Source organism: Ambystoma mexicanum, chromosome 11 (genome assembly GCF_040938575.1).
Source record: "Ambystoma mexicanum isolate Mex_15411 chromosome 11, UKY_AmexF1_1, whole genome shotgun sequence".
Taxonomy (NCBI): domain Eukaryota; kingdom Metazoa; phylum Chordata; class Amphibia; order Caudata; family Ambystomatidae; genus Ambystoma; species Ambystoma mexicanum.
This window is the reverse complement of record NC_090934.1, coordinates 1041115846-1041142091: the sequence shown is the minus strand read 5'-3', so window position 1 is coordinate 1041142091 and position 26246 is coordinate 1041115846. Positions and strand designations below refer to the sequence as shown.

General features: G+C 41.2%; 1 protein-coding gene across 4 annotated transcripts in view; it reads left to right on the top strand.

The window, feature by feature from the left end:
• The window catches only part of NTRK3 (neurotrophic receptor tyrosine kinase 3), a 1833633-nt gene that overhangs the window by 819922 nt on the left and 987465 nt on the right, over window positions 1-26246 (top strand). For all 4 annotated transcript variants that reach the window (XM_069624286.1, XM_069624285.1, XM_069624287.1 and 1 more), the window contains exons 9-10: window positions 5924-5947; window positions 13808-13878. In XM_069624286.1, coding sequence (XP_069480387.1) covers window positions 5924-5947; window positions 13808-13878 — 95 coding nt within the window. The remainder of the gene's footprint in view (window positions 1-5923; window positions 5948-13807; window positions 13879-26246) is intronic.

The window sequence follows — 26246 nt, the reverse complement described above, 5'->3', positions numbered from 1 at the left end:
GCTTCCATGTCCACTGTCTTCTACCGTTTCCACTGAATGTGATAATCAAAGACAAAAAGAAGAATTATGGTGAGAATCAAAACATTTTTTAAAAAGGATCACTGTATTGTAAAAGGCTGCAGCTGCACTCCTTTAATATTTTCCATTGTTGGTCTTGCATAGCTGATGCTTGGCTGCAATTCAGATAGATTTACTGTTTTTTAGGCAAATACTCTGTCATTAGTAAGCATGGGTCCCAGTTGTTCATATGCTTTCAAGATCACAAGCTAAAAAAATCCTTCCTGGACTTTTTGACATCCTTTTTGTACAATTATTTCAACAGGTGTTTTGGTCAGTGCAGTATGAATATTTGAGACCATTTGTGGAATTATTTTAATTGTCTTCAAAGGGGAATAACGAGTGAAAAGGGGAATAACGAGTGAGGCTGGCCAGGATTGCCTCTAAGGGGGTCTTTTTAGGGATTGCAACACCTGTCTTTTACACAATTTGAGAAATTTAATTCACGTATCTGTAAAAAGAAGATTTTAGGCTCCAGGCCAATAGGACATAATTATGTGTGTGTTTTCGTCGGTCATTCAGGAGCACGTTTCAACTTCTTTGTTCAATGGCTTACAGGGAAGGCGAGTAAAGGCATGGTTTATCATCATGAAATGGTAGCCGACATGTGTTTTATGAAATAAGGCAACTTGACTTGCATCATCAGCTATTCTTGGGGGGCACTTTGGGCCTCTTTATACATTTGCTGGTATTTTGCCTGTAGATCTTCTGAGATGCCACCAAACGGAATTACGTTACCACCACTTGGTCCGGCGGTATCATAGGACTCTATGGGGAATTGCAACAGTGGCAATTCCACCAAAATCAGCCAGAGAGTTGGCAGATGTATCTCCAGCTCATAGTTACAGTTGGATCCTCCAACTTTCCACCCAAATCATAGTTTGGTGGTGTGTTAATGCGGCAGTATACAGTAATACCTCCACATTTTCCCCACAACGCCCAACTTGTAATGAGGCACTTTGACTTCTAAAATATGCATCACTTTATTTGGATGGTGGTTTAAGCATATCAACCCAGATTAACTTGATTTTCAAATCCATCCCTTTTAACTAATCATGTTCTGACATACTCTCCACTTTAACGTGATTAGAATTATGGCACTATAATTAATACATTTGTGAACTTTGAGATTCTGTAGTCGTGTGATTCCTGCCAGAGTGCCGACTGCATTAACTGGTTAAAATGTGACTTGACACAAACACCTTGGCCTTTGTAAGCAATATTCGAGTTGTATTTGCCAAATAGATCATTTTCATTATTCTAAAGTTCAATTTTGTGGACATGGACTGTGTGATTTCTTTTCAGTTGACATAATGCATAATGCTTCTTGAATTTAATGGAATCCATGAGACATTCAGTTTCTAGTTGGTCTCTCACTAGAGTTCAATTTAGTTGTAGCCACAAGAAGAAAATATGTATGGTCACAGCTACCGAATAAACATGTTAAATATATAATTAATTTGTGCACTTCTGAGAATTATTTGTTTTGCAAGCACTTAAGAATTGTAGCAGCAAATGTGCACAGCCATGACTGTAAATAGTAAAAACAAGGTGCACGGTGGACAACTGAAATTCAGCCAGAATAATCTGGTGAAAATTAGTATGAAAATGTTGTCATTTATTTCTCAATTGTGTATCGTGTACAATTCCTGGCAGAACATGGTGGTACATGAATTTAGCAATTTGTATCCTTTAATCAATTGTATAAGAATGTTAGGAAGAATAATTTATATTTTAGGAAAATGGTAAAAAAAAAGCTAATTTACAGACTTCCAGAAAATGTCTTTGGAGTAAGGTTATGTAGTGTTGCCTTGTGAAATACAGAGCATCCATTTTTGAAGACTTTTCTGGGTTGAAAATGTTCACATAATCTGTAGCAGAAAAATGTATGAATAGCCCCTTAGAACGCAACTGTTTTTTAGATGCTCGGCAACGCTGTTGATCGTATCATGTCGGGTTTATTTAACATGATAGATCAAATAAATATTCAAACAACATATTTAATAAAATAACCATATGGTATACAGATTAAGACCAATTTACAAAAGGAACCCACCGCTGAAACCGAGTTTATATTTCTAGTTTACAGAAGTTAAATACACTCAAATTCCACAAGGAAACAGGTGCAAATGTTTTTCAAACTTCTTTTTATTGTTTTTATACATGCAACCTTTCAAAATGGTATCAGGTAGCAAGAGCACTGCTCACAGGTGCATATTTGAAGTACCATCAACTCCCATTTTCCAGAGCCCATTTGGGGAATTTGGTTATGGCACATCAGAGGGCCGGGATAATTTACATAGACTAAGATGTGTCTTGGTATTTTTCACCTGCATTTCGATACATGTTCTATGTAAATGTTTTCATAATAATTTACACATAATTCAATATCAAATCAAAAGCTAAATAGGATAGCCTAATAGACTAAGGGAGCGACCCCAGGCTATATGGCTATTAACACATAGTGGTTGCAGCAATACCTGTTTGGGAGTTTTCATGGTGACATTAAAAATTATGCTTTAAGAGTGAGTAACGTAGACAGACAAACCACATTGGTAAATTAAATGTAGATTTATTTTGCAGTATTTAAATTAAATCACATTTTAATTGCAACCTGGTTGAAATGGAACACGCTTAAAATTAGCACACATTAGTTGTCATGTAAACGTATGTGGTTTCTCTATAAGGAAGTTAAAGCATTTCCACTATTTCTCTTTTATGTGTTAAATAACATTTTGCATCAAAAAAAGTCCTCCCAGCTAGTCTGTTGAAACAATATCTAGGGGCCTCTTTACGAGTATGGAGGTAGCCATGGTGCTATTAGCGCCATGGCTGCCTCCTTACCGGGCTCCAATACCGGGTTCTGTGAATGAGGAATTACCAGGTCATTCCGACCTTGGGGGACCCGGTAATTCCTCATGCACAGAACCATTCCCCATTCCCATTTGAGCCCCCATAAGGCTCAATGGCAATGGGGATGGAGCGAATAACGGGCCCGTTATTAGCTCCTTGGTCCCCTCGCGGGATCCGGATAGAACGTCTGGGTTTACCAGATGTCTGTTCCGGGTCCCGCTAGGGGACCTCGTAATCAGGCAGCCCATAATGAACAGTGCCGATCCCATACCGGCACCGTTCATTACGGGACCGCCAGCCTCGTAATGAGGCCTCTAGTCTGGAATTGCATTGTTGTTTCCCTGTCTGCTTCTGAAGATAGTTAATGCACAGAATGCAGTCAATACAAGTAGTTATTGACTGCACTGTAAACATTCTGATTGGCTTAGAGGTCGATAATGATTTGCATGTGCTAATACGCTTTAGACCCATATTACATTTTTAAAAAAACAGATATTCATTTTCCTATTTAACATTTTACATTATACTTTCAGCTCACCTGCTTATTATTCACCAACACAGTCTCAACTGTTCGTCTAGTCAGTACACATTAATGAAAACAAGGTGTATTCAAAAGTGACAAATTGTACGCAATCTAAAAAAAGAATTAAATGAATGTGTAAGTTGTTACACATATCGTTCATGTCTTCAGTCTTAAACTGTTTTTAACTTTGTGCAGGAGAAACCTTGTTATTAAGCATTCCATTATCCAGAAATCTGTATTATCTTGCAAAAATCATGGTCATCGTTAGTAGCACTTGCCATGATAAGTGTCAGATAAAATAAAGTGTGGATAACAGCATTCCAGATGCGTGTGTGCCGATAAAGATAGCAGAAATCCAGTATCCTTGCTTATCTGACTTTATTTCTCAATTTCGTGTCACCCTCCAATTCCAAACGTAGTCATGTTGTAATCCAGAATATGTTGTTGTCCAGGACTCTTAATTCCCCAAGGGTAAACAAAACAAAGCAAATGCCCATGTGATATTTGATGGGGTGATTTAATGGTCAGTTATTTCATATGACTTTTATATGCCCACCTGAAAAGAACACCTATGAAAAAATGACATCTAAGGCAGACCTATCGTAAATTTTCATGGACGCCTTTGGCTTCTGTGATATGAGTCACATGTCCAACGACTAGGAATGTGCTTAGCTTTTATAGTTGTTTTTTTTTTTTGAGAACAGCATATAGAGATACATTTGGTATCAGTTTTATTTGGCCACAGTGCGATTAAGATCAGATTTAAGTTATTAAATAGTGAATCACTGCATTGTTTTAGCAACATTTGATTATTTTCTTTTATTGAGAATATGTTCATGTTCTTGAAGAAATTATTATGTTTTTAAAGACCTATTTATTTAAGGACCCATACTTTCAAAAACAGACAATTTTTAATACTTTGTACTAAGAAGCTCTGACAAGGAGGGATTCTGCATTTCTTTAGAGTAAACATGACCATTTTCGTGAGCAATTTTATTTCTTTGATAAGAAAGGTCTTCATATGTTATTACACAGCTTGTTCTTTACATGTACTTTTTAATTCCTATTTACATACCTGTATATCTTCTGAAGTTGAAGGTTTCCAGTGCACTTCGGAAATTGTAAGGCATTGAACACTACACTAGATACACCATCTAATCGTATATATATCCATTTTTAGGAATGGTGCTACGATGGCTGGAAGTGTTTATCAGTGATCGAAGTGGGCAGAATTTGGATGGGGCCATGCCCACACACATGCTGCTGGCCCCCTAACTCTGAGGTTCATGATACCACTTTTGATAGTTTGATACTAGCAGTGTCAGGGCACACACCTTGCTCAGAATTAGACCTCCTTTTGCTTTTGGAAATATCTATATTTCCAAATGTTGCTTGGTGGGTCCAGTGTAAATCCCTGAGTGCTGTTGTTGGCTCCAATGTAAATCCCTGAGTGTTGTTTGGTGGGCCCAATGTAAATCCATGAGTGTTGTTTGATGGGCCCAATGTAAATCCCTGAGTGTTGTTTGGTGGGCCCAATCTAAATGCCCAAGTGTTGTTTGGTGGGCCCAATATAAATCCATGAGTGTTGTTTCTTGGGCCCAATGTAAATCGCTGAGAGTTGTTTGTTGGGCCCAATGTAAATCCCTGAGAGTTGTTTGTTGGGCCCAATGTAAATCTCTGAGTGCTGTTGTTGGGCCCAATGTAAATCCCTGAGTGTTGTTTGTTGGGCCCAATGTAAATCACTGAGTGTTGTTAGGTGGGCTCCATGTAAATCCCTGGCAACCCCCAAAGCGTAAGAAGATCATAATAGTGACAGTTTCAAAAGGAAGAGGAGTCAGGAGTTTTTCTGTTTGAGGTACTCCCAGTGATCAAAGTGAGCGTGAATGGTCAGGAGCAGTGTTCCACTACTTTCATTTTTTTTCTGTTTACCAGTCCTCTACTTTTCACGACCATATTCACCATTCTATACAGGGGATTTGTCCATTCATGTCCTTGTGCAAGTGAAAACGTGTAATAGGAGCCTTAGTTACAAGTCACTTAGATTATTACAATGCCCCGGCCGCAACACCTTGTCACGTGTTGCACTATGCATCCGCCTAGCCTCTCCCCTGCCCAAGATCAAAGTTCCACTACTTATTGTGGCACACTTCTACCACTCATGTTTATATGCATTGTGGAGCTCGAAATGGCACGACCTCTAGTGCAACCATTCCTGGTAACAGATGTTTAGAAGAACTCCGACTATTGTTCCGTTGGTATGATGTAAAGAGCAGATTTATTCTTTATGATTTGATATGATACAATATGATGTAGCATTTATAGCACGCCTATACACAAGTGTTTCAAGGTGTGACGAGGCAAGGGAGGGGAGGCATGCACTGAGATGAGAGTGTGCACACCGGAATGTCAGTGTATCAATAGATACTAGGGATGGATTTTCATCTATCACAATGTAATAATCATGATTTTTGTTTCTCTCCTTTTTTGCAGAGAATACAGATTATTTCTTCCCAGGTAAGGCCATATCCACTTCTTTACCATGACAACAGCTTAATGCATACATGTTTTCGAAACATGAACATTATACAGACAAACTTGGTATGACTCGCCACATGACCATAGGTGGATAATAGATATGTTTTCTTGATTCAGTTAAAAGTTTGAAGTAAATTACACCAGTAGATTGGTATTTTAAATACAATCTGGATACCCAACACAGTAGGGAAGACTCCTTTCAGTGTTTGTTTTCAATACAATGTAGTACCAACCACTTTGCCTATAGCGTATAACACACACCATCGTAGAGCCATGTTTGAGAGATAAGAAAACTTTGTGGATTCATTGACACTTTCATAATGCCATAAAGAGCATGTTATATCTCAAATGAGATGTCTCCATTTTAGCCTGCGGGACTTTCGCTGAGCAAGCACAAAGTATTTGACGATTTACCAAATCAGCATAATAGTGAATAGCATGGTCCGCCTCTGCACGCTGTCTCCACCAAAGAAGATCCTCCTAGATTTCCGCCATTGAGTAGAGCAGGTGAACTTGTGCCACAGACCCATATTCTTCCAGCGGTGAATGCAGTTTGATGCTTATCTATTGTATTTGTGTGCCTGAAGCTAAGCTGCGTGCCTACCACTCATCTCTTTAGAGTGTCTCCAAAAGCCAGGGTGTGCTCAGGAATGTCACATATCTATGATATATTCTGGCAAATGCTCTCAGACCAGGATTCACATCCTTGAGGACTGTGACATATATCCATGGGGTGTCCACGGGGTGTCCACTCTGTTAGGAACCACATACTAAGTGTGTGATCGTCCAGTCAAAACAACAAATGTTTTTTTGGCTACTGAAAATGGTCAATGGCAATTCTATTACCAAATAACGTTGAGTGCTGCTTCCAGAGATAGTAATCAAATCCCTTTGTTCCATCAGATGTTGCCCCTATTGTGTGGTTATAATGTGCCTTTGGACAGTCAGAGGCGGTTTTCTTGGTTAAGACAAACTGATTCGAAGAAGACTAAAAATAGTAAGGAGTGAATGCCAGACCTCCCACTGAACATTTACTAGGGAAACACACACACACAAACGCGCGTGCGCTGGATACCTTTTGAAGTTAATACACTTGAACATGTGTCGCATGAGGAATATAAGGTCCTCTATTCTCCTAGAGAAGATGTCCAGCATTGGATGACTCCTTATTCGAACCAGCAGAGATCCTTCTCCGAGACTCCATCCAAACTGCAGGGAATGCAGGGAAGAGGCATATAGACGTGGGAGTACATCAATGTGGGACAAGTGAAGTCAAAAGTGACTTGGGGCTAAACTGAAGGTGGGTTGAAAGTCATTAGCCCTAGAAAACCTTTTCAATGCAGCCATTAATTCCAAATAGTAAACTTTTCACCCTCTTGTTTTGAAGGCATTACTAGCTAAGGTCTTGCACAAACGTTTCATGGCTCAGACCATCAATCTTGACACCTCTTCAAAAAAAAAAATGCCTGGGCTAAAAGACATTTGACATTTAATTTGTCTTGGAGTGGCCAAACACCTCCAGTATATAAATGAGACACCTAGATTCAAGATTTCTGGAGTGATGGCCACACTGTTCCTGTCAACAATCATGGGAGCAGTCAATCCCGTTCTGGAAGCTCTGCTGGCCATTGCATGGACTCTTTCAACAAAACAGCTGTTGATAATCATAGATGCACTAAGTTTGTAGCTTTTTTTCCCTAACAATTCTAATTGCAGAGCATGACAAGCATATTCGTTTTTGGTCCAAGTATGTTGAGGGACGAATTATGAATTATCTTTAGTAATAGGAAAACGAAGTGTGGACAGATGTGTCATGAATTAAAATAATGGGTGATGAAACCTGGTAGTGACCTGGACTCATTCTTTAAGAAACTAGGCCATTTTAAGTAGACGTCAGTGCCCAGATTGTAATGTGGCCCTCGCAGTTCAATACTGTTGGTGGTATATGTTCTATCCCATGATAGAACATATATCAGAAGATATATGTTCTATAACAGGCCCCATACGAGTGGGTACAAGGTGAATGGAAAAGGCTTCGAACAGCTAGGTCCGGCAAAAGTGCTGAAGATTGCATCTAAGTATTTAGGGCATGAGAGCCATGGCTAGCACAGCAAAGGCACACTGATGTAGGGGAAGGTCCTCGGTTGATGGCTCGGGTTGGTCATCCAGTGTTTCCGGTTTCCTTTGCAATTCAGAGTTGTGTACTGCTTTTAAGTCGAGAGACCGGATGTTCCAGTTTTCAAGACCTTACAAACCAAAGGAATGGCCTGCAGGTCTACATCTCTTGAACCTTTGTGCTATTAGGTTGTTTTGTTTTGTGGCGGTCTTAAAACCGTCCTTGGAATGGATTTATTTAATTAAAGGTTAACGTATTGGGCATCTCAGTTTTCCAAGAAACGGGAAAGGAGCATGTCGTGTGCAATTCAGTTGTACATAAAGTATGACATCCTGGAGCCCAAATGTATTATCAGAAGCAATAGCCAGTTTCATAGGATCAGATGAGCTGGAAGAAAGAATTTAGTGCATGTCTCTACTGTGTCCAATAGCTCGTGGTGAAATGTGCCAATATTTAACAGGTAATAATATACCTTCTATTGCAATTATCCTGAGAATCTATTCTCCATTGTAAAAGACTGTGGTCTCAGTTTACCTAACTGGGAAAAGTGCACTGTCCTACAGCTACCAAGGTGTTGTCTGCCATACATATGTGTAGCACCATCAGGCTATCTACCGGGAATGGATTATGGATATCATGAGACCTGCCCAGATAACTGGAGCGCAAGGGAGATCAACAATGGTATATCATTTCTTTACACATGTGAGCTTGCTAAAATTTCCCTTAAGGAATATGCTGAAAGGTGACAAGAAGCGGTTGAGAAAACATAACAAACTCTTATGATCAACTTGGGATGCATGAAAAATTGAATGGGTGGAGACATTACCCAATTGAACAACTGTGCATTGATGCAGATCTCTTTCGACTGTTTTAATAAAGAATTCATGGGATAGAATGATTTCTTAGGTTATAATCCATCACACATTGGCATGTCTGACACAACCCCTCCTGATGATGTATGTGACTGTTAGCAGGAAAGACCACCCACTTCAATCTTATTTTAGACTTCTGTGTTTTGCAGTCCTGTTTTACATGGTTGCATTGTGCTGTTTGTTGTTGTTATGATAGTTATTGGTCGTCAGGTACTCATTGTCTTTTTCACAAATCTAAAACTGAGGTAACTTTGTATCTGTACGTTTGAGTTTTCCTTCTGCTTTAAGGCATGTTGTCTGTGCCCACCTACTCACACCTTTGTTTGGGCAGCACTCAGTTTATGAAAAGGACTATCACACTCAAAGTAGATTGCAGATGCAATCTGGTTACCCGACTCCACACCCCTAACACAACAAGGTAACTGCAGCTCAGGTTGAGACTTCTTTGCAAGGATGAGTTTTGCAGATTTACTGACAGGACTGCCCAGCCGAAGAACTGTCCTTCCTCATTCACCTCTAGGCCTATCGGTATTCCATTGCTAGCAGGCCTCAAGAACCTCCTGGAAGCTGTCGCTCTCAGGATTCATGTCTATAGAAATTGGCCATTTGGGGAGTATTCAGGAGGGCGCTGCCCTCTGTGTTTTATTGGGCATTGTTTCAACATGGCTCGCCACACAATGAGACTGGCACTAGAAGGCGTGCAAGTCTGACCGCTGCTGAGCCAAACTCCCTGCTGCACATTACTTTCAAATGTTGACTTGGCAAAACTACTAATTGCCTGCCTTAATTCTTTTCACATGGTTAAATGGATCCAGCCATGTGCTCATATATATATATATATATATATATATATATATATATATATATATATATATAAAAAAATGTAAGGGAAAACATTGAATGGTTCACCAGTATAACAAATTAGGACCCCGGCATAGTAGACTCATTGTAAGAATATATTCCAAGGGCAGATTTTTCTCCACTACAGTAAACCTATCATATCTAAACATTCTGCTATTATGTATTCACCATCTGAGGAGAATTTTCCATTTGACATTGTAGAAATAGGAAGTTATTTTAAGTAAGTTGCTACCATTAAAGGTCAACCCGATTGATACAGTAAGATATGAGTTAATCTTCCATTATTCCCACTCAATGAGACAATGTACTCCTGTGTTACTTACCTCATGCATTCCTATTAGATGTCTACACCCATAGGGCAAATAACGATCCATATCCTAACTTTTTTGACTTCACACAAAACAAGCCGTTACCATGGTAGCACCTTGATTGCAGCATCTCATAGAATGCTATCAATAGCGCAGCAGACACCTTTCTTCCTCTTGTTTTCCCCAACTGCATTCCAACGTTCACATGGTCTACCCTTGTCTGAGCCACTCCTGACACAGACAGGCAATTTTACTAGTATTACCATTCCAGGTTTGAGTCACGGTCGTATATTAACAATTAACTGGGTGAAAGGTCTGTGCCAGTCCAACTAGACAGTTTGAGCACTTCTTGAGGGTCCCATGTAATTAGGTTGCTGCAGAAACGGCCATTTGAAAAGCGGCAAAAAGGCTGTGGTGTGGCCCCTGCAATCCATGTATTGGATGCATGGGACACCCCTGGACCCATTATATTGCACATGGTGAGCGAGGGCCACCCCCTCAAACCCTGCACCCCTTGTGTGATATAATGGAAACACTTTTACCGGGTCACACCACAGCCTTTTTGCTGCAATTTGTTGTAAAAACAGCAATTTTTTGGCAACCATTTTACTGGATATATTCTTGAGCCGATCACAATGAACATTATTTCAATATTATCCATTAAAACTCCATCAAACTGATGATTGAGTTCCAATTAAACCTACGTTTAACTTCTTCATCACTCTCACACGGTCCACCAAAATGATCCAGATGCATCTGTACAATTATAATCACTCTCAGCCCCTCGCTGCATTCCCCACATGTTGTCCATAACTCATCACCCTCTTTTCCATCCTCTTATCTTGCCCCGTTCTTCCTTTTCCTTCTATAGACTAACGTATGAGTATCCTGGGCAAGGGCACAATTCACCACATTTATTTCTAGACAAGCCAGGGACTTAGATGACTATTGTGGTAATTTGCTGGAGTATAAAAGCCCCTTAAGATAATATATGTTGAAGACATCTAGAGTTATTCTTTATACACACTCGTTCTGAAAATATGTGCAGGTCTCTTCCATATTGCAGTATTTATGGTGTGTGAAATTGTTTGTATAATGTAGTTCATAGTTTTTCCTAAGCCTTAAAAAATAGAAATTTCGTAGCCATTTTTTTTAGAAGATTGGTGAATTTCGGTGTGTTGCTTTTGACTCTTTCATGCTGATTGGTGGCAGGCTAAGATCTCTCTAATATCTCACAGGCATGGATGTTAGCCAATATTGATCTTCTCACCTCCCAAATGCTTCCACAAGAAATAACGAGTTGTGTCGGGAAGGCGAGTCAATCAGGACTATTTGGGAAGGACAGAAGCAGGAATCTTCCAACAAGTGGGCAGCATAGAGGCACAAGGGGCAGGGACAGACAGCGGCACAGCGGAATACCAGTGGGGATGGAAAAGAATTGAAGAGTAATCAGCAACCAGGCTTGACCAGTGTCCATTTCCCAAGTGTTTAGGCTCTCCCACAGGCCTCCAAACTTAGCAAGGCAGACTTTCTGGTGGGTGGCCAACTCTGGCCTCTGAACTCTGTGGAGCGGCAGGCAGGACCTGATGCAAAACGTGATGACTTGGTCTTAAAGATTAGTAGTATCAATTCATAAAGACTAGCACGGCCATATGAGGTCTTTAATTGGGATCACTGCAGCCAACCAGACACCAATGACAAGTCACATTGCAAGTCATAGTTCACGGGCAAGGAGATAGCTTTTGTAGATGGTGTTTACAAAGTTCGCCCACATCTTCTGATGCGAGCTGAGCAAGAGTGAATAAACTGCAGCCAAGGTTATTTCTCCTGGGTCCTGTAATGAACAGTGAGGTCTGTGGAGTCTGTTGTCTGTATGAGACCCAGAGCTTACAGATCGTTACCATTTCCTAACCAATATATAATTGTAGTTTCCTTTTTTATTTTATTTTGTTCTGCACATTTTGCTGTTCAGGTTGATTGCCTATTTCATTTTAGCTAAATTAATATTTGAAATATGTGTGTTTTATTGGCAAATAAAGTCACTGTGCCACCGGGAGTGCATTTAATTTTTAATCAGTCTATGGGCTCGATTTATGGAATTTTTGTGTACAGTGCAAATGGTATCCATCAATTATAACTTTCAAAAAACAGAGAATGAATTTCCAGCGAAAACATTTACAACAAAAACATATCTAAAAAAAAACCATATATGGGCGTGGAGTAAGGAATTAAAACAGGTGGGAAGGGGCTGGAGTGTGTTTAAAAGTATGGGGAAATCACGACCTCTCCAAATAAAAAGAATTGCAACATTTTGTATTTTTTCGTTATTAAAGTTCAGTTGAAAATTAATTCTCTGTAATTTCATTTGTTAAAATCACATGGAACCGGTGCAAAGTGCCTTTACACTTCTGAAAAGTGACTTTGCACTGCCGACACAAAACCTGATTCATGGAACTGTGCAAAGTGTATTTTTGCAATGCAAATGCAATGAAAGGTCAGTGCAAAGTCATTGTATACTGCAAAAATGACTTTGCACTGCACAACTACACTTGCCACAGTTCCATGAATCAGGGTTTGTGTCGGCAGTGCAAACTCACTTTTCAGCAGTGCAAAGTCACTTTTCAACGTGTAAGAAATTCCTTGCATCGGGATCTATGTGTTTAAAAATGTGTGCAATGTGATTGCTGTGCAGTTCAGAGTGGATTGGTAGAGTAGGTGCCCGCTAACAAGGTGATCTTTCTGTTCAGTCAAGCTGTGTAATGTCCATGTGGGCTTTCATCTGAAGCATCTAGGTTTTAAGGGCCTGTTGCACAGATGAAGAAGGAATATGTGTTTCTCTGAAAGTCATGGTATTCTAGCCAAGTCTAGATTTTACCCCATATATTGTGCAGAGCATAGGGCAGGGAAAACACACAGAACGGGTATTTGCAGTAATATATCTTACCAAACAAATTCTCCCACCTGAGCAGCTGCCTCATATTTGCAAACATTTCTTAATGCAAATAGGAGTGTAAACCCAGGATATGAGGCTTCAGTGCCTCCCTGATTTGCAAACAAGTAAGGCGATACAAAACAGAAGCTTCCATACATGTAGCCACAGAAATGTCTCTTATACAGAAGCCAAGAAATGTTGTCTAAGTTTCTGTGTATGGATTGCCTGCTATTAAATGTACTGACCTACGTGAAGTATTTATTTATTTTTTTATTGTACGTTTTAAGGAATAACATATTGAAACATACATGAACCATATAGCGTCTACCGCGTTATTTTCTATCAATTCCTTTTCGTTTTAAAGTTACAGTCCATTATTCTTGAAACATGTGGAATCGCTGATATCCGTCAGGGTGTTTACCTGTTCATGAATTTAAGTTCAGTGCAGTGTCTTTTACAAAATGTCGCATGCAATCACTGCTTTTGTAAGGGTATTTCTAAATGGAGCACTTGGTCCCTGGAGTGCTGATTCAGCACTCGTATTCGTAAGACTCCAATGCGCAGGCGTGCAGTGTAGAATGGCTGCAGATGCTATTAGACAGAGGTAAAATGTGGGTCGACTTGAAGAATGTCCCTGGACGGTTGCAAGAACAGCCTCTAGCTATCTAATTATCTGAACCTAAATATGAATGCTAGCGTGTGACCCATTCAGAGCCTGTTCAACAGCATATGTATGTCCTCTTGTTTCAGTATCTGACTTTGGAGTAAGTCCCACGCCTCCAATCAGTGTGACACACAAACCGGAGGAAGACACATTTGGGGTAAGTTGCCATCTTTGAAAGAGCTACACATGTCAGAAAGGGGTTGCCAACATATGGAATGTGGAAAAAGAACAAAACAACAGTTAACCGTCAATTAGAAGTGAGTCCAACCTAGAAATCTGGTGTCCGTTTGCAATATGCCATGTGTGCTGCCTACAGGCAACATCACTGTAATTGGTTTGAACTATGTGCATTGCTCTCAAATTAGCACTCCCCTCCTATTGGCTATTTTGCAATCATAACACACCTGTTTAACCATGGAACTCTCGCACATTTCTTTTGGTGGGGGCTTCATGAAGTTTCCCACTCACTCGCAAAACTGGTAATCTTTAGACTCAACGGGTACTGTAAATGGGCATGCCAGAGACATCTGTGCCTACCTTGCAAGACATAAATCAGATTGCTGGGAACTAATCTCAAGGTGAGACTTTTTGTACCAGTGCATGGCTGAACAGTCAAGGCTTGTATACCTATTTGTATAAATATGGGTTTAATGTATGCAAATGTCTACTTCAATTCCTACACTTAATCATAAATACAATTATACTTCATAAACTAATAATTTGGTGACAACCTTTCCTCCAGTTATATGTTAATTTACATGTGAATAGTTGTTTCATATACCCTATAACTCTCTTAAGTATATTCTATACCATGTTACTTGTTTTTGTCCATAAGGTTTCACCATCATATTCAAGTATCATTATCACATGCCAACAAATAATGGCCTTATTCTGCAACCCATTGTAAATGAGCACTGTTTCTAAAAAAAATAGTAGTGTAAGCATCAATCAGTAGTACTATAAAGGCAGCCAGTTATAGTTGCCATTTGCTTGAGCTGACTTTTCTGTTGGCACTGATTACCGTCTCGCAGAGGCTCTGCAGAGCTTCTCTGAGCAAAACGGGCAGAATTTTCCTGGGGGCATGCCCACACACATGTTGCTGGCCCCCTAAACCTGAGGGTCATGATACCACTTTTGATAGTTTGATGCTAGCTGTGTCAGGGCACACACCTTGCTCAGATGTAGACCTATTTTTGCTTTCGAAAATAGCTATATTTCAGAGTGTTGCTTGGTGGGACCAATGTAAATCCATGAGTATTGTTTGGTGGACCCACTGTGAATCCCGAAGTGTTGTTTGGTGGGCCCAATTTAAATCCCTGAGAGTTGTTGATTGGGCTCAATGGAAATGCCCTAGTGTTATTTGTTGGGCCCAATGTAAATCCCTGAGTGCTGTTTGGTGGGCTCAATGTAAATCCCCTAGTGTTGGTTGGTGGGCTCAATGTAAATCCCTTAGTGTTGCTTCGGGAGACAAATGTAAATCCATGAGTGTTGTTGTTTGGGCTCAATGTAAATGTGCTAGTGTTGTTTGGTGGGCTCAATGTAAATCCATGAGTGTTGTTTATTGGGCCCAATGGACATCCATGAGTGTTGTTTGTTGGGCCCAATGCACATCCCTGAGTGTTGTTTGGTGGGCTCAATGTAATCACTGAGTGTTGTTTGGTGGGCTCAATGTAAATCCCTAAGTGATGTTTGGTGGGTTCAATGTAAATCCCCCAGTGTTGTTTGGTGGGCTCAGTGTAAATCCATGAGTGTTGTTTGTTGGGTCCAATATAGATCCCTGAGTGCTGTTTATTGGGCCCAATGTAAATCCCTGAGTGTTGTTTGTTGGGTCCAATGCAAATCCTTGAGTGTTGTTTGGTGGACTCAATGTAAATCCCTGAGTGTTGTTTGGTGGGCTCAATGTAAATCCCCTAGTGTTGTTTGGTGGGCTCAATGTAAATCCCTAAGTGTTGTTTGGTGGGTTCAATGTAAATCCCCCAGTGTTGTTTGGTGGGCTCAGTGTAAATCCATGAGTGTTGTTTGTTGGGTCCAATGTAGATCCTGAGTGTTTTTTGTAGGGCCCAACGTAAATCCTTGAGTGTTGTTTGTTGGCCCAATGTAAGTCCCTGAGTGTTGTTAGGTGGGCTCAATGTAAACCCCCAGCAACCCCAGAGGCGTAAGGTCATAACAGTGACAGTTTCCAAAGGAAAAGGCGTCAGGAGTTTTTCTGTTTGAGGTACTCCTACTGATCGAAGTGAGCGCCAACGGTCAGGAGCAGTGTTCCACAACATTTTTTTTTCTGTTTACCATTTCTCTACTATTGACGACCATATTCACCACTTTGTATAGACGATTTGTCCATTCATGTCCCTGTGCAGGTGTAAAGTTGTAATAGGAGCCTTAGTTACTAGCCACTTACACTATTGGAATGCCCCGGCTGCAGCACTTGTCACATGTTGCACTTTGCTTCCACCTAGCCTCTCCCCTGCCGAGACCACAGTTCCACTACTTTGTTCGGTACACTTCTACCACCGGGTACTCCTCTTTTGTGAGTATGAAGAGCTTTCAGGGCAGCAGTAGGTAATGAGCTAGGTAGGGGCCGGGAGGCTCATTTAACTGCTTAGCTGTGCAGAGGAACTTTATATGTTCTGATCCCTTCTCACCTTCATGTCGCATTAATTGGAAACACATGTCCCCTGGGAGCCACTCTATTTTGATTCTAATGTGGCCCAATATACCCGGGCCCTGTTTGACCTACTGAAATTTCACTCCCCTATGGGTTCTGTTACAGACACGTGTAGCATGCGTGTTCAGCTGGAGGTCTGTTGGAACTGTGCCCATCTGACAAAGGGAGGAGAACTAGAGGGCACAAGAGTAGAGATATCTTTTCCAGTGACAGTAGAAGGACAAGTATTCAGAAAGAGAATGAAGGTGGAATGGAAGCTTGTTCCATTCTTGCGCAGCAAAGATCAGACACCAGTTCAATAGCGCCAGTATTTAGGCACCTACAAAACTAGGTGCAGCGAGTTTGGGGTTGGGTGTAATAATTCATTGTTTTATATTGGTTTATAAATAGTGTACCCAAATAAAACATGCATAGATATACATTAAAATACCATGCAAATAAAATTCTAAACACAAACATATTGGAATATATCACAAAAATGTACACACTGTAAAGAACTGCCTAATCCTGCATATAATCAATGTGGCAACTGTCAGTGAAATGGAGGCCACCTACCTTATCTTGCTTGAGCATGGGGTGTATCTTCAGCAGGAGCAGGAGTGGCGTTGAGAGAAAAGCAGGTATGCAGTTTATGAAGAAATACCCAATCGCCCCTCCAAGGCCAGAGGAATTCGGAACAGGGAGAGGCTATCAGGGGAACCCTCCCGGGGGAGAAAACCCTGCTAGAATGCAAAGGCTCCAGTTCTCAGGTATTCCTGAAGAGACTAACAACTTCTAGCGATAGAACTGTAGCCTTACAGTAAGACAGATGGTACATTTTAATGTTGATATTGTGGGATGTTTTTACCCATGCATCCAAGCCCTACCATAAAACTGTGCAGTACTGGCATGGAAAACATCATGATGGCCAGAACTCCCCAGAGAGTACACAGGGAAAACATGAAGAATAGGCTGCCACCCATGTTTGCCTATGTTGTGAGCACAGGAGGGCACTGCCTAAAACCACCATTGGGCTACACACACAGTAGCCTGAAACCATTGGGAATGGCAATGCTGATTGCCAAAAAGCAACTCAGAACTGTGGGGAATTAATTTTCTTAATCCCAAAAATGGTTGCAATACCGGTACTCACCACTACCAGAAAGCCGGCGTTTTAAAACCACCAGACTTTTGTGTAAAACTGAACAAATGAAACAAAACCAGGCCAAGGAAAGACTTGCTAAGAGGTGGATACAATGTAAAACTATATTCTGAAATGACTTGAAGGAAGTAATTATTTAATGTATATGTAAAAATTGTAAGTTTGATTTAAACTGGGAACAAAAAGTGACATTTAGCTGAAACCTGGCTTAATGAAACTGGATTCTGCCTGACAACTACCCCGACAGGAGAAACCTGCTCAGCCACTCTTCCCGGGCCTGGCTGCATCCTGCTGCCCCTGCCAAAAGGAGCTCACACCTCCCTGATTGAATTAAGGGAGGGGACCTGCAGACTGCAGGAGGTTGAACAAAGCCTTGTCCTGGACTCAGGCAAATGTTATATTGGGGGGGGGCGTAAACTGGCTTCCTCTTGGGAAAACTGGGACGGGCAGTGCCTCTGCTAGCAGCTGAGCTTGGGGGAAGTGGATAAACCAGTTATTCCACCCTGTGATGTGGGAAGCCACACCCCTTTTTGACCAGGGCATAATTTTAAAAAGATAGATAACTCATAGTGCGGACTGGTCAAAATTATATAAATAATACCATTATTCTTGTGATTTTTTGGTGCACATTTGTGTACAATCTGGAAAGGTTTAGAGGTCGTTATCTGGATGAAAAGGGGATAATTCTGTCATCAGTGGACACGACATCGTACAAAGACAGGGATCGGATGGTTTGGTGCTACAGAAAATATGTTAACTGGACCTATAATATGAGAAAAATGGTACATAGATAAATATGTATTTGGGTCAGAAATAGATTTGTGTGCAGATTGACCAGGGGAGGATCCTCTGACCCATAAACAGACCTCATCATGATGACAATCCATTTCCTTCCCCCAATCATGGGAGAGTGGAGAATTGGGCCAATGACAAGTAGAGAGGGGCAGGCTTAGCTAGGCCCACGCACACACCCATTTTCAAAACACATAAAAAGAGACTGCTGGGACAGGTAGAGGCATTCAATTCCATTTGCTGCGGAGCATGCTGACTGACGACTTCACATCCAGAGATCCAGACTTCAAATCCATCAATCTCCAGAACCTGTAGCAGAAATTAACTCCAGAATTTGTAGCAGAGAGGCCTGAATCCACCAGCTGAATCCTCTTCAGCAGGCCTCAAAACCAACCAAACTATTCAACAGCCGGGGGTGAGCTGTTTGAATTTTTGCCAAGAATTTTTGCAAGAACCTGTAGCAGTATCCAGAAAGCAGTGCTGTATCCGGAACCCGAGAGAACCACAAACCAGACCGTTGTGAGCAGATCCGGTGCTTGACAGACCCAGAGAGCAGAGCTGACCCAGATAGCCGGGACTTCAGAACCACCCGCCGGAAGTCCCGTCCAACCTGACCAGACCGTGACGAGGCCTATTTCAAATTGATATTGTGAGTACCTAGCAGAACTGTGCAGAACCAATCTCTTAGTTAAAATAATCTAATCCAAACTATTTTAACCTAAGTAGAACAGCCTCCTAGAAATCGTGTCATCTGTCATTTTTAAAGCTGCACAACTGTCACCTGTCAATTCTGCAGCTGCAAGCTGTCACCTGTCATTTTTAGTTTTACTTTAAATCCGAAAATCTACCTTTATTAAATCGTCTGTATCTCTTGAACCGTTTGGGCTAGGAACAAATTAACTTTCATCCGAAAGCTTAGAATCTAGGCTTTCCAACGAACCTAGAACCGACTTCCTACTCCCTATACTTTTCCCTTAATCGCGAGACACGCACTCGCGAAATTTACCGCGATTTGCGATTTGGCCCGATTTCTTCATCTGTAGAAATCAGCAGCTTTTTGCTTCTCTTTGCTAAAATTCGTTTGCAATCTGCTAATCCTTCATAGAGTATTGTTAAAGTGAGCCTGAACTAATATAAAGTAGCCATCACCTACCCTGACCCTCTAGAGGGAATTAAAAGCAATTTTAGCACCTTTTCACTTCCTTGCAAACCACATTAAAGTAATTCGCCTGTGTTTAAAACTCATCCCTGTTTTCCCTAAGCTTGCTGGGAGAACTGGAACTGTGTATTGCATTATAAAGTGTGATTTGTGGGGATTCTTGAAGACTGTGTGCTCTCCTTCCATTTCTTGTATTGCATAGTGGGGGAGTGAATCGTCAAAAGGAAAAGTGATCATATTACCTTTTGCTAAAATCATAACAAGTTATTTCTGTACTGCATGTTATTCCACCTTGCATTTTCTCGAAACCATCAAGCATTTACAGCTACCTCATCCTCTACACTACTCCCAAGTAACCAAATCAGTGTACCCCTGTAAGATTATCCATTGTTGATCACGGTCGTATTCTGAAGTGTGATATCAGTTATCAATTTATTTATAAAGTGTGATAGATATATATTGTTGAATTGTCCAAATAAACCTTTTAAATTTGCAAAAGAAAACCTACTTCCTGGCTCAGTGGGGTCAGGGGGATTCTAAGAGGGGGGTGTTATACAAGGGGTGCCATCCAGAGTACTGAACTGGATATAAAAATACATCAATAAGGCTTTTCCTCAGCGTCCCAGACTAGGCATTGACTTAGCTGTAGTGTTGATTGAATATCGCTTACAGTATAGGCACCAAGTGTAGGAGCAGAGGCAGGTGAGAAAATAAGGATCTGTTGATTCTATAGGTATCAGGTCGCCGATATGGGGACCTGCTGTGTAAGGGGCTGCAGATGCCGTTCTTGCTCAGAATGGAGTGAATGTTCCAGATAACAAATAAGAAAAACAGAACCTGGGTGAGCGAAAGTAAGCAAGGGTAAAAAGGAATTGGCCTGCTGATAGAAGAGAGAGACCCACCAGGGATAAAACAGCTGCAGGCTCAGAAAGCGAGCCGCAAAGATTCCTGCGTGTGATCCTGAGAGGCGTAGCTCCATGGAGGAATGGCACTGGGTTAATAAGACTTGAGCTAAAAAGAGAAGATGAGTTATAAACAAAAGAAATGCTTGCTACGGTAGCGGACGAGAAAACAAGAGGTCTCCTACCCAAAAAGCCGACGACAGGAGACGGACATCAGCCTTAACCAAAAAGGAGTGGAGGGCTCCGCCTGATAACAAATCCTGGCACGGCGATGCCAAAGCTGCACTGGGTGAAAGCAGAACAGGAATTAAAGTGTAAGGGATAGAGGGTAGTGACCTGAATAAAAGGTTTTGGAAAATCAAAATTCTGACAAAAACACTAATATTGCTTGGAACATCATAGCAGAAGGTCTTCTAGCAGTCTTATTCATGAAAAAAGAACTTGGCAAATATAATGGCTAATTGCAAATTCTATAGCTGCATTCACAGAGCAGCTACAGAATACGCAGGATGGGGTTACATTGCAACTACCAATATAATAAAAGGCCAGATGTGTGTTTATCCCTGTATGTTTGACTGATGCAGTAGCTTCGCTTGCTGTCACTGCTAGAGGGAGCTGTTGCCTTAGGATATGTAGCGGTCCTACTGTGTCAATGAAAACCTGCACTTTGGCAAGTACACAGGCTCTTGTACTAGTATGCCATAAGATGTTAATATAGGTTTGAACCAACATGATTGTGAAGCCTTACAGTGGACAAGTACACATAAGTTGGAAACTGGGGCACAATGTTCCATTATGCATCTGTATTTCATCATGAGGGCTGTCAGGTCCTTCCATTTTGCTTTGAAAGAGAAACACAGCATAGCCTAGAAGTAAAATGTAAAATATAGCATTGCCAGCTGCATAGAGAGTCTTTGTTATCTAGGTATTGCTCAAACCCTGATAAGACTTTGGCACAATAGTCAATGCCCGATCTGGTGTTCGGTGGAGTATCAAGTGTCCATACCTAAATTAGGCAGGGCCATTGATTTTTACCTATAGTCATTTCTTTTGCACCTAATACTCCAGGGCAAACAACAAAAAGGGACAGCTTAAGGTGGCTAAGTCACAATCACAGGTTTTGGAACCAGAGGAGATAACCAGGATCATAGGGTCCAGGATGAATTGTATTTTTTTAAACCGATTATCAGTAAAGGTGGATTGGCTTAATAGAAATATCTGTGATTCATGCAGTGTTTTCAGAATAATTCTTGAGCCGAAGGGGAGAGCCAATGGAAGGTGCGAAGAATTGGTCTGACATGTTGATGTTCACTGACATTGGGCTGCCTAATTCCGGACTAAATGGCATTGGACAATGGATTGTTTAGGCTATGAGAGTGATTAAAAGTTGCAGAAATCTAATAGAATGCATGCATGGGATGACACGGGGTGAGGGAAGGAAGGGCCGGACTAAGAACACGGATCATGAAAGCAAGAGGAAACAGTGCTGTTGATGTGTGGGGATGATGTGAGCTGGTCATTGAGTGTGACTCCTGGGGTTCTAAAGGTGAACCCTGGCAGGTGCATGGTGGAAGAGATCAAGGCCTCTTAATAGGTGACCACAGAGAATGGGGGCATTAAAACACCACACCCTCTTTCTCATTAGAGTTGAGTGTCAGAGGGGTGCTTGTTCATCATGGATGAGATGTTGTTCTTACAGTTTTCAAAGTAAATGAGTTTGAAAGAAGTTCAGTTCTGAAGTGAGCCAGTAGCTGAGCATTCTCATCATAGGTGAAGAATTAAAAACCATGGGATGTAATGAGTTATGCAAGGGGGTGGACAAACACGTTTAACAGGGTTAAGTGAAGTCCCTTGGGGGACATCACTTGTGAGGGTGTATGAATAAGGCCAGGGAAAGAGTGAAACAGCCTGAAGGAGATGCAAAACAAAAGCATTAATCCAGGTGCAATGGAGATGGTTGTCTAGAATGGATTTATTTATTTATTTATGTATTTATTTTCTGTGGCAATATTTCGGTTTAATAAAAAAAAAACCTGTACAAAAACATTTCAAAATAGTCTGCCCTGTGTAGCTTGTCAAAATTATCACCTGGGCACTCCTCTGCCTCTGCCACGGTTGACTAGAATCTTAAAGTCATTGGTACTTGCTGCCACATTGTAGGAGGCTTTGTATGGCCCTTATATCTTAGAGCCCCAACTAGCCACATCTAAACCCAGTACAGTCACCTTATAGGTTCGCTCAGAATGTCTTACACAATAAAATCTACATTAAAAACATGGAGATGAACGAAAACACGCACTTGCTCACGTTAAAAATATGTATAATGTTACAGAAAGCAGCACTTAGACCAGTTTCAGCTAACCATCAACGATGCCGGAATTTATCATTCAGAAAATAAACCTTACAGTAAGTGCTGCTGAAGTATTTGTTCTAAGCACTGAAGGAAATTGTTAAGCATTTATCCGTGCATAGGCACTCAAGCACAATTATGCTAGATAATAGTCACTTTACAACACTCGGTGATACAAGCAAGAAAGGCAATGCTGTTTGGGTCCTTACAACGTGAAAAAACACAATCTTATGTCAGATGACATGGGAGGAAAATGTGACATTTCTTTTTGGCAAAGTCTAGTGGTTCAGGCAGATAAGGTCCTAGTTAGGTGAAAAATGAATAGCCAAACTTGCCTGCCTCATTTTTAACAAAAAACAATGTAATGGGAGGAAGGATGTATTTAGCACATGTGTATCAACCAACAGCACTAGTAGGTTGACGAAAATGCTGCCTCACTCTGTAAACATGGCATTACTTGCCAAACAGTTCTAGGGAGAGGTTAAAGAATCCTTGCAAAAGCAACTCACCATTCTGTAGTGCACTGGATGATCTTCAGTTCCCTTGTCAATGAATTGTGCCCAGAACTGCCCACAGCTTTTTATGTATTATCTATTTATTTATGTACGTGTTTTTTTTTATTTATTTATATTGCACTTAATCCCATGGGCATCAAAACGCTAAAACATTGGAACATTGACAAGACAATAAAGAACCTAGCTTGAATTACTACATAGAGAAATAGTCAACTTGATTTGGGGAACAATGTACATGAACCTTTCTTTACAAATATTCAGTTTTTCAGTGGACTGCTCTCACCGCGGTACACATGTCTGCTTTACCGGCACATGAATGCCCAACAATGCCACCAGCCTAGAAGAGGACTCAAGACAAGGGATTGGGAATCATTCTTGCAGTAAGGCAAGCTACAGCAATTGTCTTCAAACTGCAGTTGACCAGTCCCATTAAAACGGTCCATCAGATAATCTCCAACCCAAAAAGAAAACAAAAAGCTACAGCTTGTCTGCAGCTGTACTTAAATCCTCTTCTCCCTATACATGCTTCCATATTCCGAGAGGATAGCTCAGGGGCAACGTGCTCGACTTGGAAACAAGACGACACGAAGCAACAGAGGTTTGATCTCCGGGTCCGTGCTTAGAAACCTCTGGGTATTAAGTGCGTTATAAATATGCAACTAAGTCACACTCATGTAACAGTGCCTCGATGCCCCCGAGCTGTGTGAGCACTTTAAAAATGCAAATAAATAAAATAAAAACATTATTATTCTTTCCTCTTGAGCTCATGATGCTTACCCCCCATCTCCCCATCACCAAAAGACATTTTCTGTAATTTCCCCTCTCAAGCCCTGTCCTGTTTTTGGCCAACTACCTCAGATACTAACAACGCATATTACCTCTCTCCTGTTCATACAGAAGGCCTGGGTGCCTTTCACCGTTGTTCCTAAGATGAATCAATGGTGTATGTTTAATTCAGAACAATGCAGTTTTCTTCCTGTAGGGAAAGGCTCCCGACCCTCCATATTTCACAGCGTGGAACAATGATACATGGACACAGGCAGCAGACATTCTTAAATGCCCGATGGTACTTTCATTCCATAATTTATGAAAGAACAATTCCTGTCTGTTTATCCTTAAATATGCTGCTTGCATTTCAAAACAAACTCGAATTACAACTTAACCCTGCTATGTGTTTGCACTCCTGCAGCAGAGCACCTCTGTTGATAATAACAACCGCATAAATAAGCTCATTTCTACAGAACCTTCTTTTAGATTCTTGATAGTTATCATCCGGTCCAGGCAGGGTCGGGCTGGGACATACAGTTGTCTCAGGCACCAATGAAAAAATGGCCCACAGTTGCAAAAAGGAAATTCATTCCTTTTGTGACAGACTGTTTGAATAGTACCCAAGTTGGAGTTTTTTGACAGGATGTGATGCAAATTGTGCATTTTATAGATATTTATTGAGCAACACTGGTCAAAGCTACTAGCCGCATAGTGAAGTAACTCATCAATGTGGCCCACATTGGTCAAACAAGTGGCCCACTTTGACCCCAAAAAGTGGCCCCACACCAGCATTTTGTCGGAGATTCTTGTCTCAGGAGTCAAGGACGGCACCATGGCGGCAAGCGCCTCTCTACGCTTTGGCTATCAGCGAGGGAGGATCTCGAATGCTCTTGACACCTGTTATACCACACGCCAGCTGGATTTTCCAGTCTTATGGTTTCCTCTTTGGAGGCTTTGTGGGTCTGAGTTGAAAAGGGCAAGGGCAGTTCCACCATCATCATCAATAGCCTGATTCATGCAATTATTTGCGTGAAAAACGCAGATGTGGGTGCCTTTCTGCCTGAAAATCCCCATACTTCAAACAGGGATTTTCAGACAGAAATGCGTGCAAATCTGCGTTTTTCACGCAAATAATTCCATGAATCAGGCTGCAAGTGTTTCCAGGATATTTAAAGATGATTGCATTTCTATCATTCACCCAACCCATCTGTCTCCTCAAAATCCAGCCGAGGTCCGTTTTGAGGAGGACTTCCTAATTTGCCATGTATTACTGTGTCATCATTTGCTGTAAAGTAATGGGATAAAAAAAAACTAAAAAAAAACCACTAACATCGGTGAAATGAGACCGGCAGATGGTTGTGAGTTTTCCAAATGGTTATGACAAGCTTGAAGATCACATAGTTTGTATCCTAGTGGGGCTGAATATTGGTGCCTAAATGTGTACCATCATATTAGATAGGTGCAGAAAGAAACTAGACTTCAGCATCATATAATCGTAGCATAATATTGGTAAATTCTGATTACTGATGTTAAACGCTGTATTGGTGGAAGAGCACCATGGCCTCTCAGTCATCCACTGGCTGGCTTTCTTAGTACCTGCATATGTTTAATTCATTCCTCTTTAGGATAACAGCAAACTACATTTCTTCTAGCATATAGAGGGATATTGTTTGCCTTGACTAAGTTACAAATCATGAAGGTTCCAGTGGCTTCAGTAGCTATGTTTGCCTATAGTGATTATGCTGGTCCCCGATGAGTAACATGGGGGAAGCCCAGCCAAACCCTTCTGGTTCTTCTCACTCAGAAAGGGGCCAGTCACAGGAGTATGTTTGCCAACCGCTCGGTCCACGACCACCCAAAGGGCAGTCACAGGGTCACCTTCAAACCCCTCACTCCTGTACTCATACCAGTGGCCACAGGGGTGCATTCAGAGGAGCACAAAGCTCCCGCCACCCCTCCCAATGCCCATGACAACCCAAGGGGCAGTCACACGACCATGCACAACTACACCAGTGATCACCACAGGGATGGGGATGCCTAAAACCCTCAAATACAATCAGCAGGACAAACATACATTGAATTGTTGAAGTCAAGGAACAATCCAGAGTTTAAACATGCAGACAAGAGGAAAACAGAAAGAAAGCTGAAAACGATGAGCATATCCTGTGTTGAAGTCTCGATGATCTATGTCCATGAGGTCAGGGGCTGACAGGTGTTGATCATTCAAGATGAA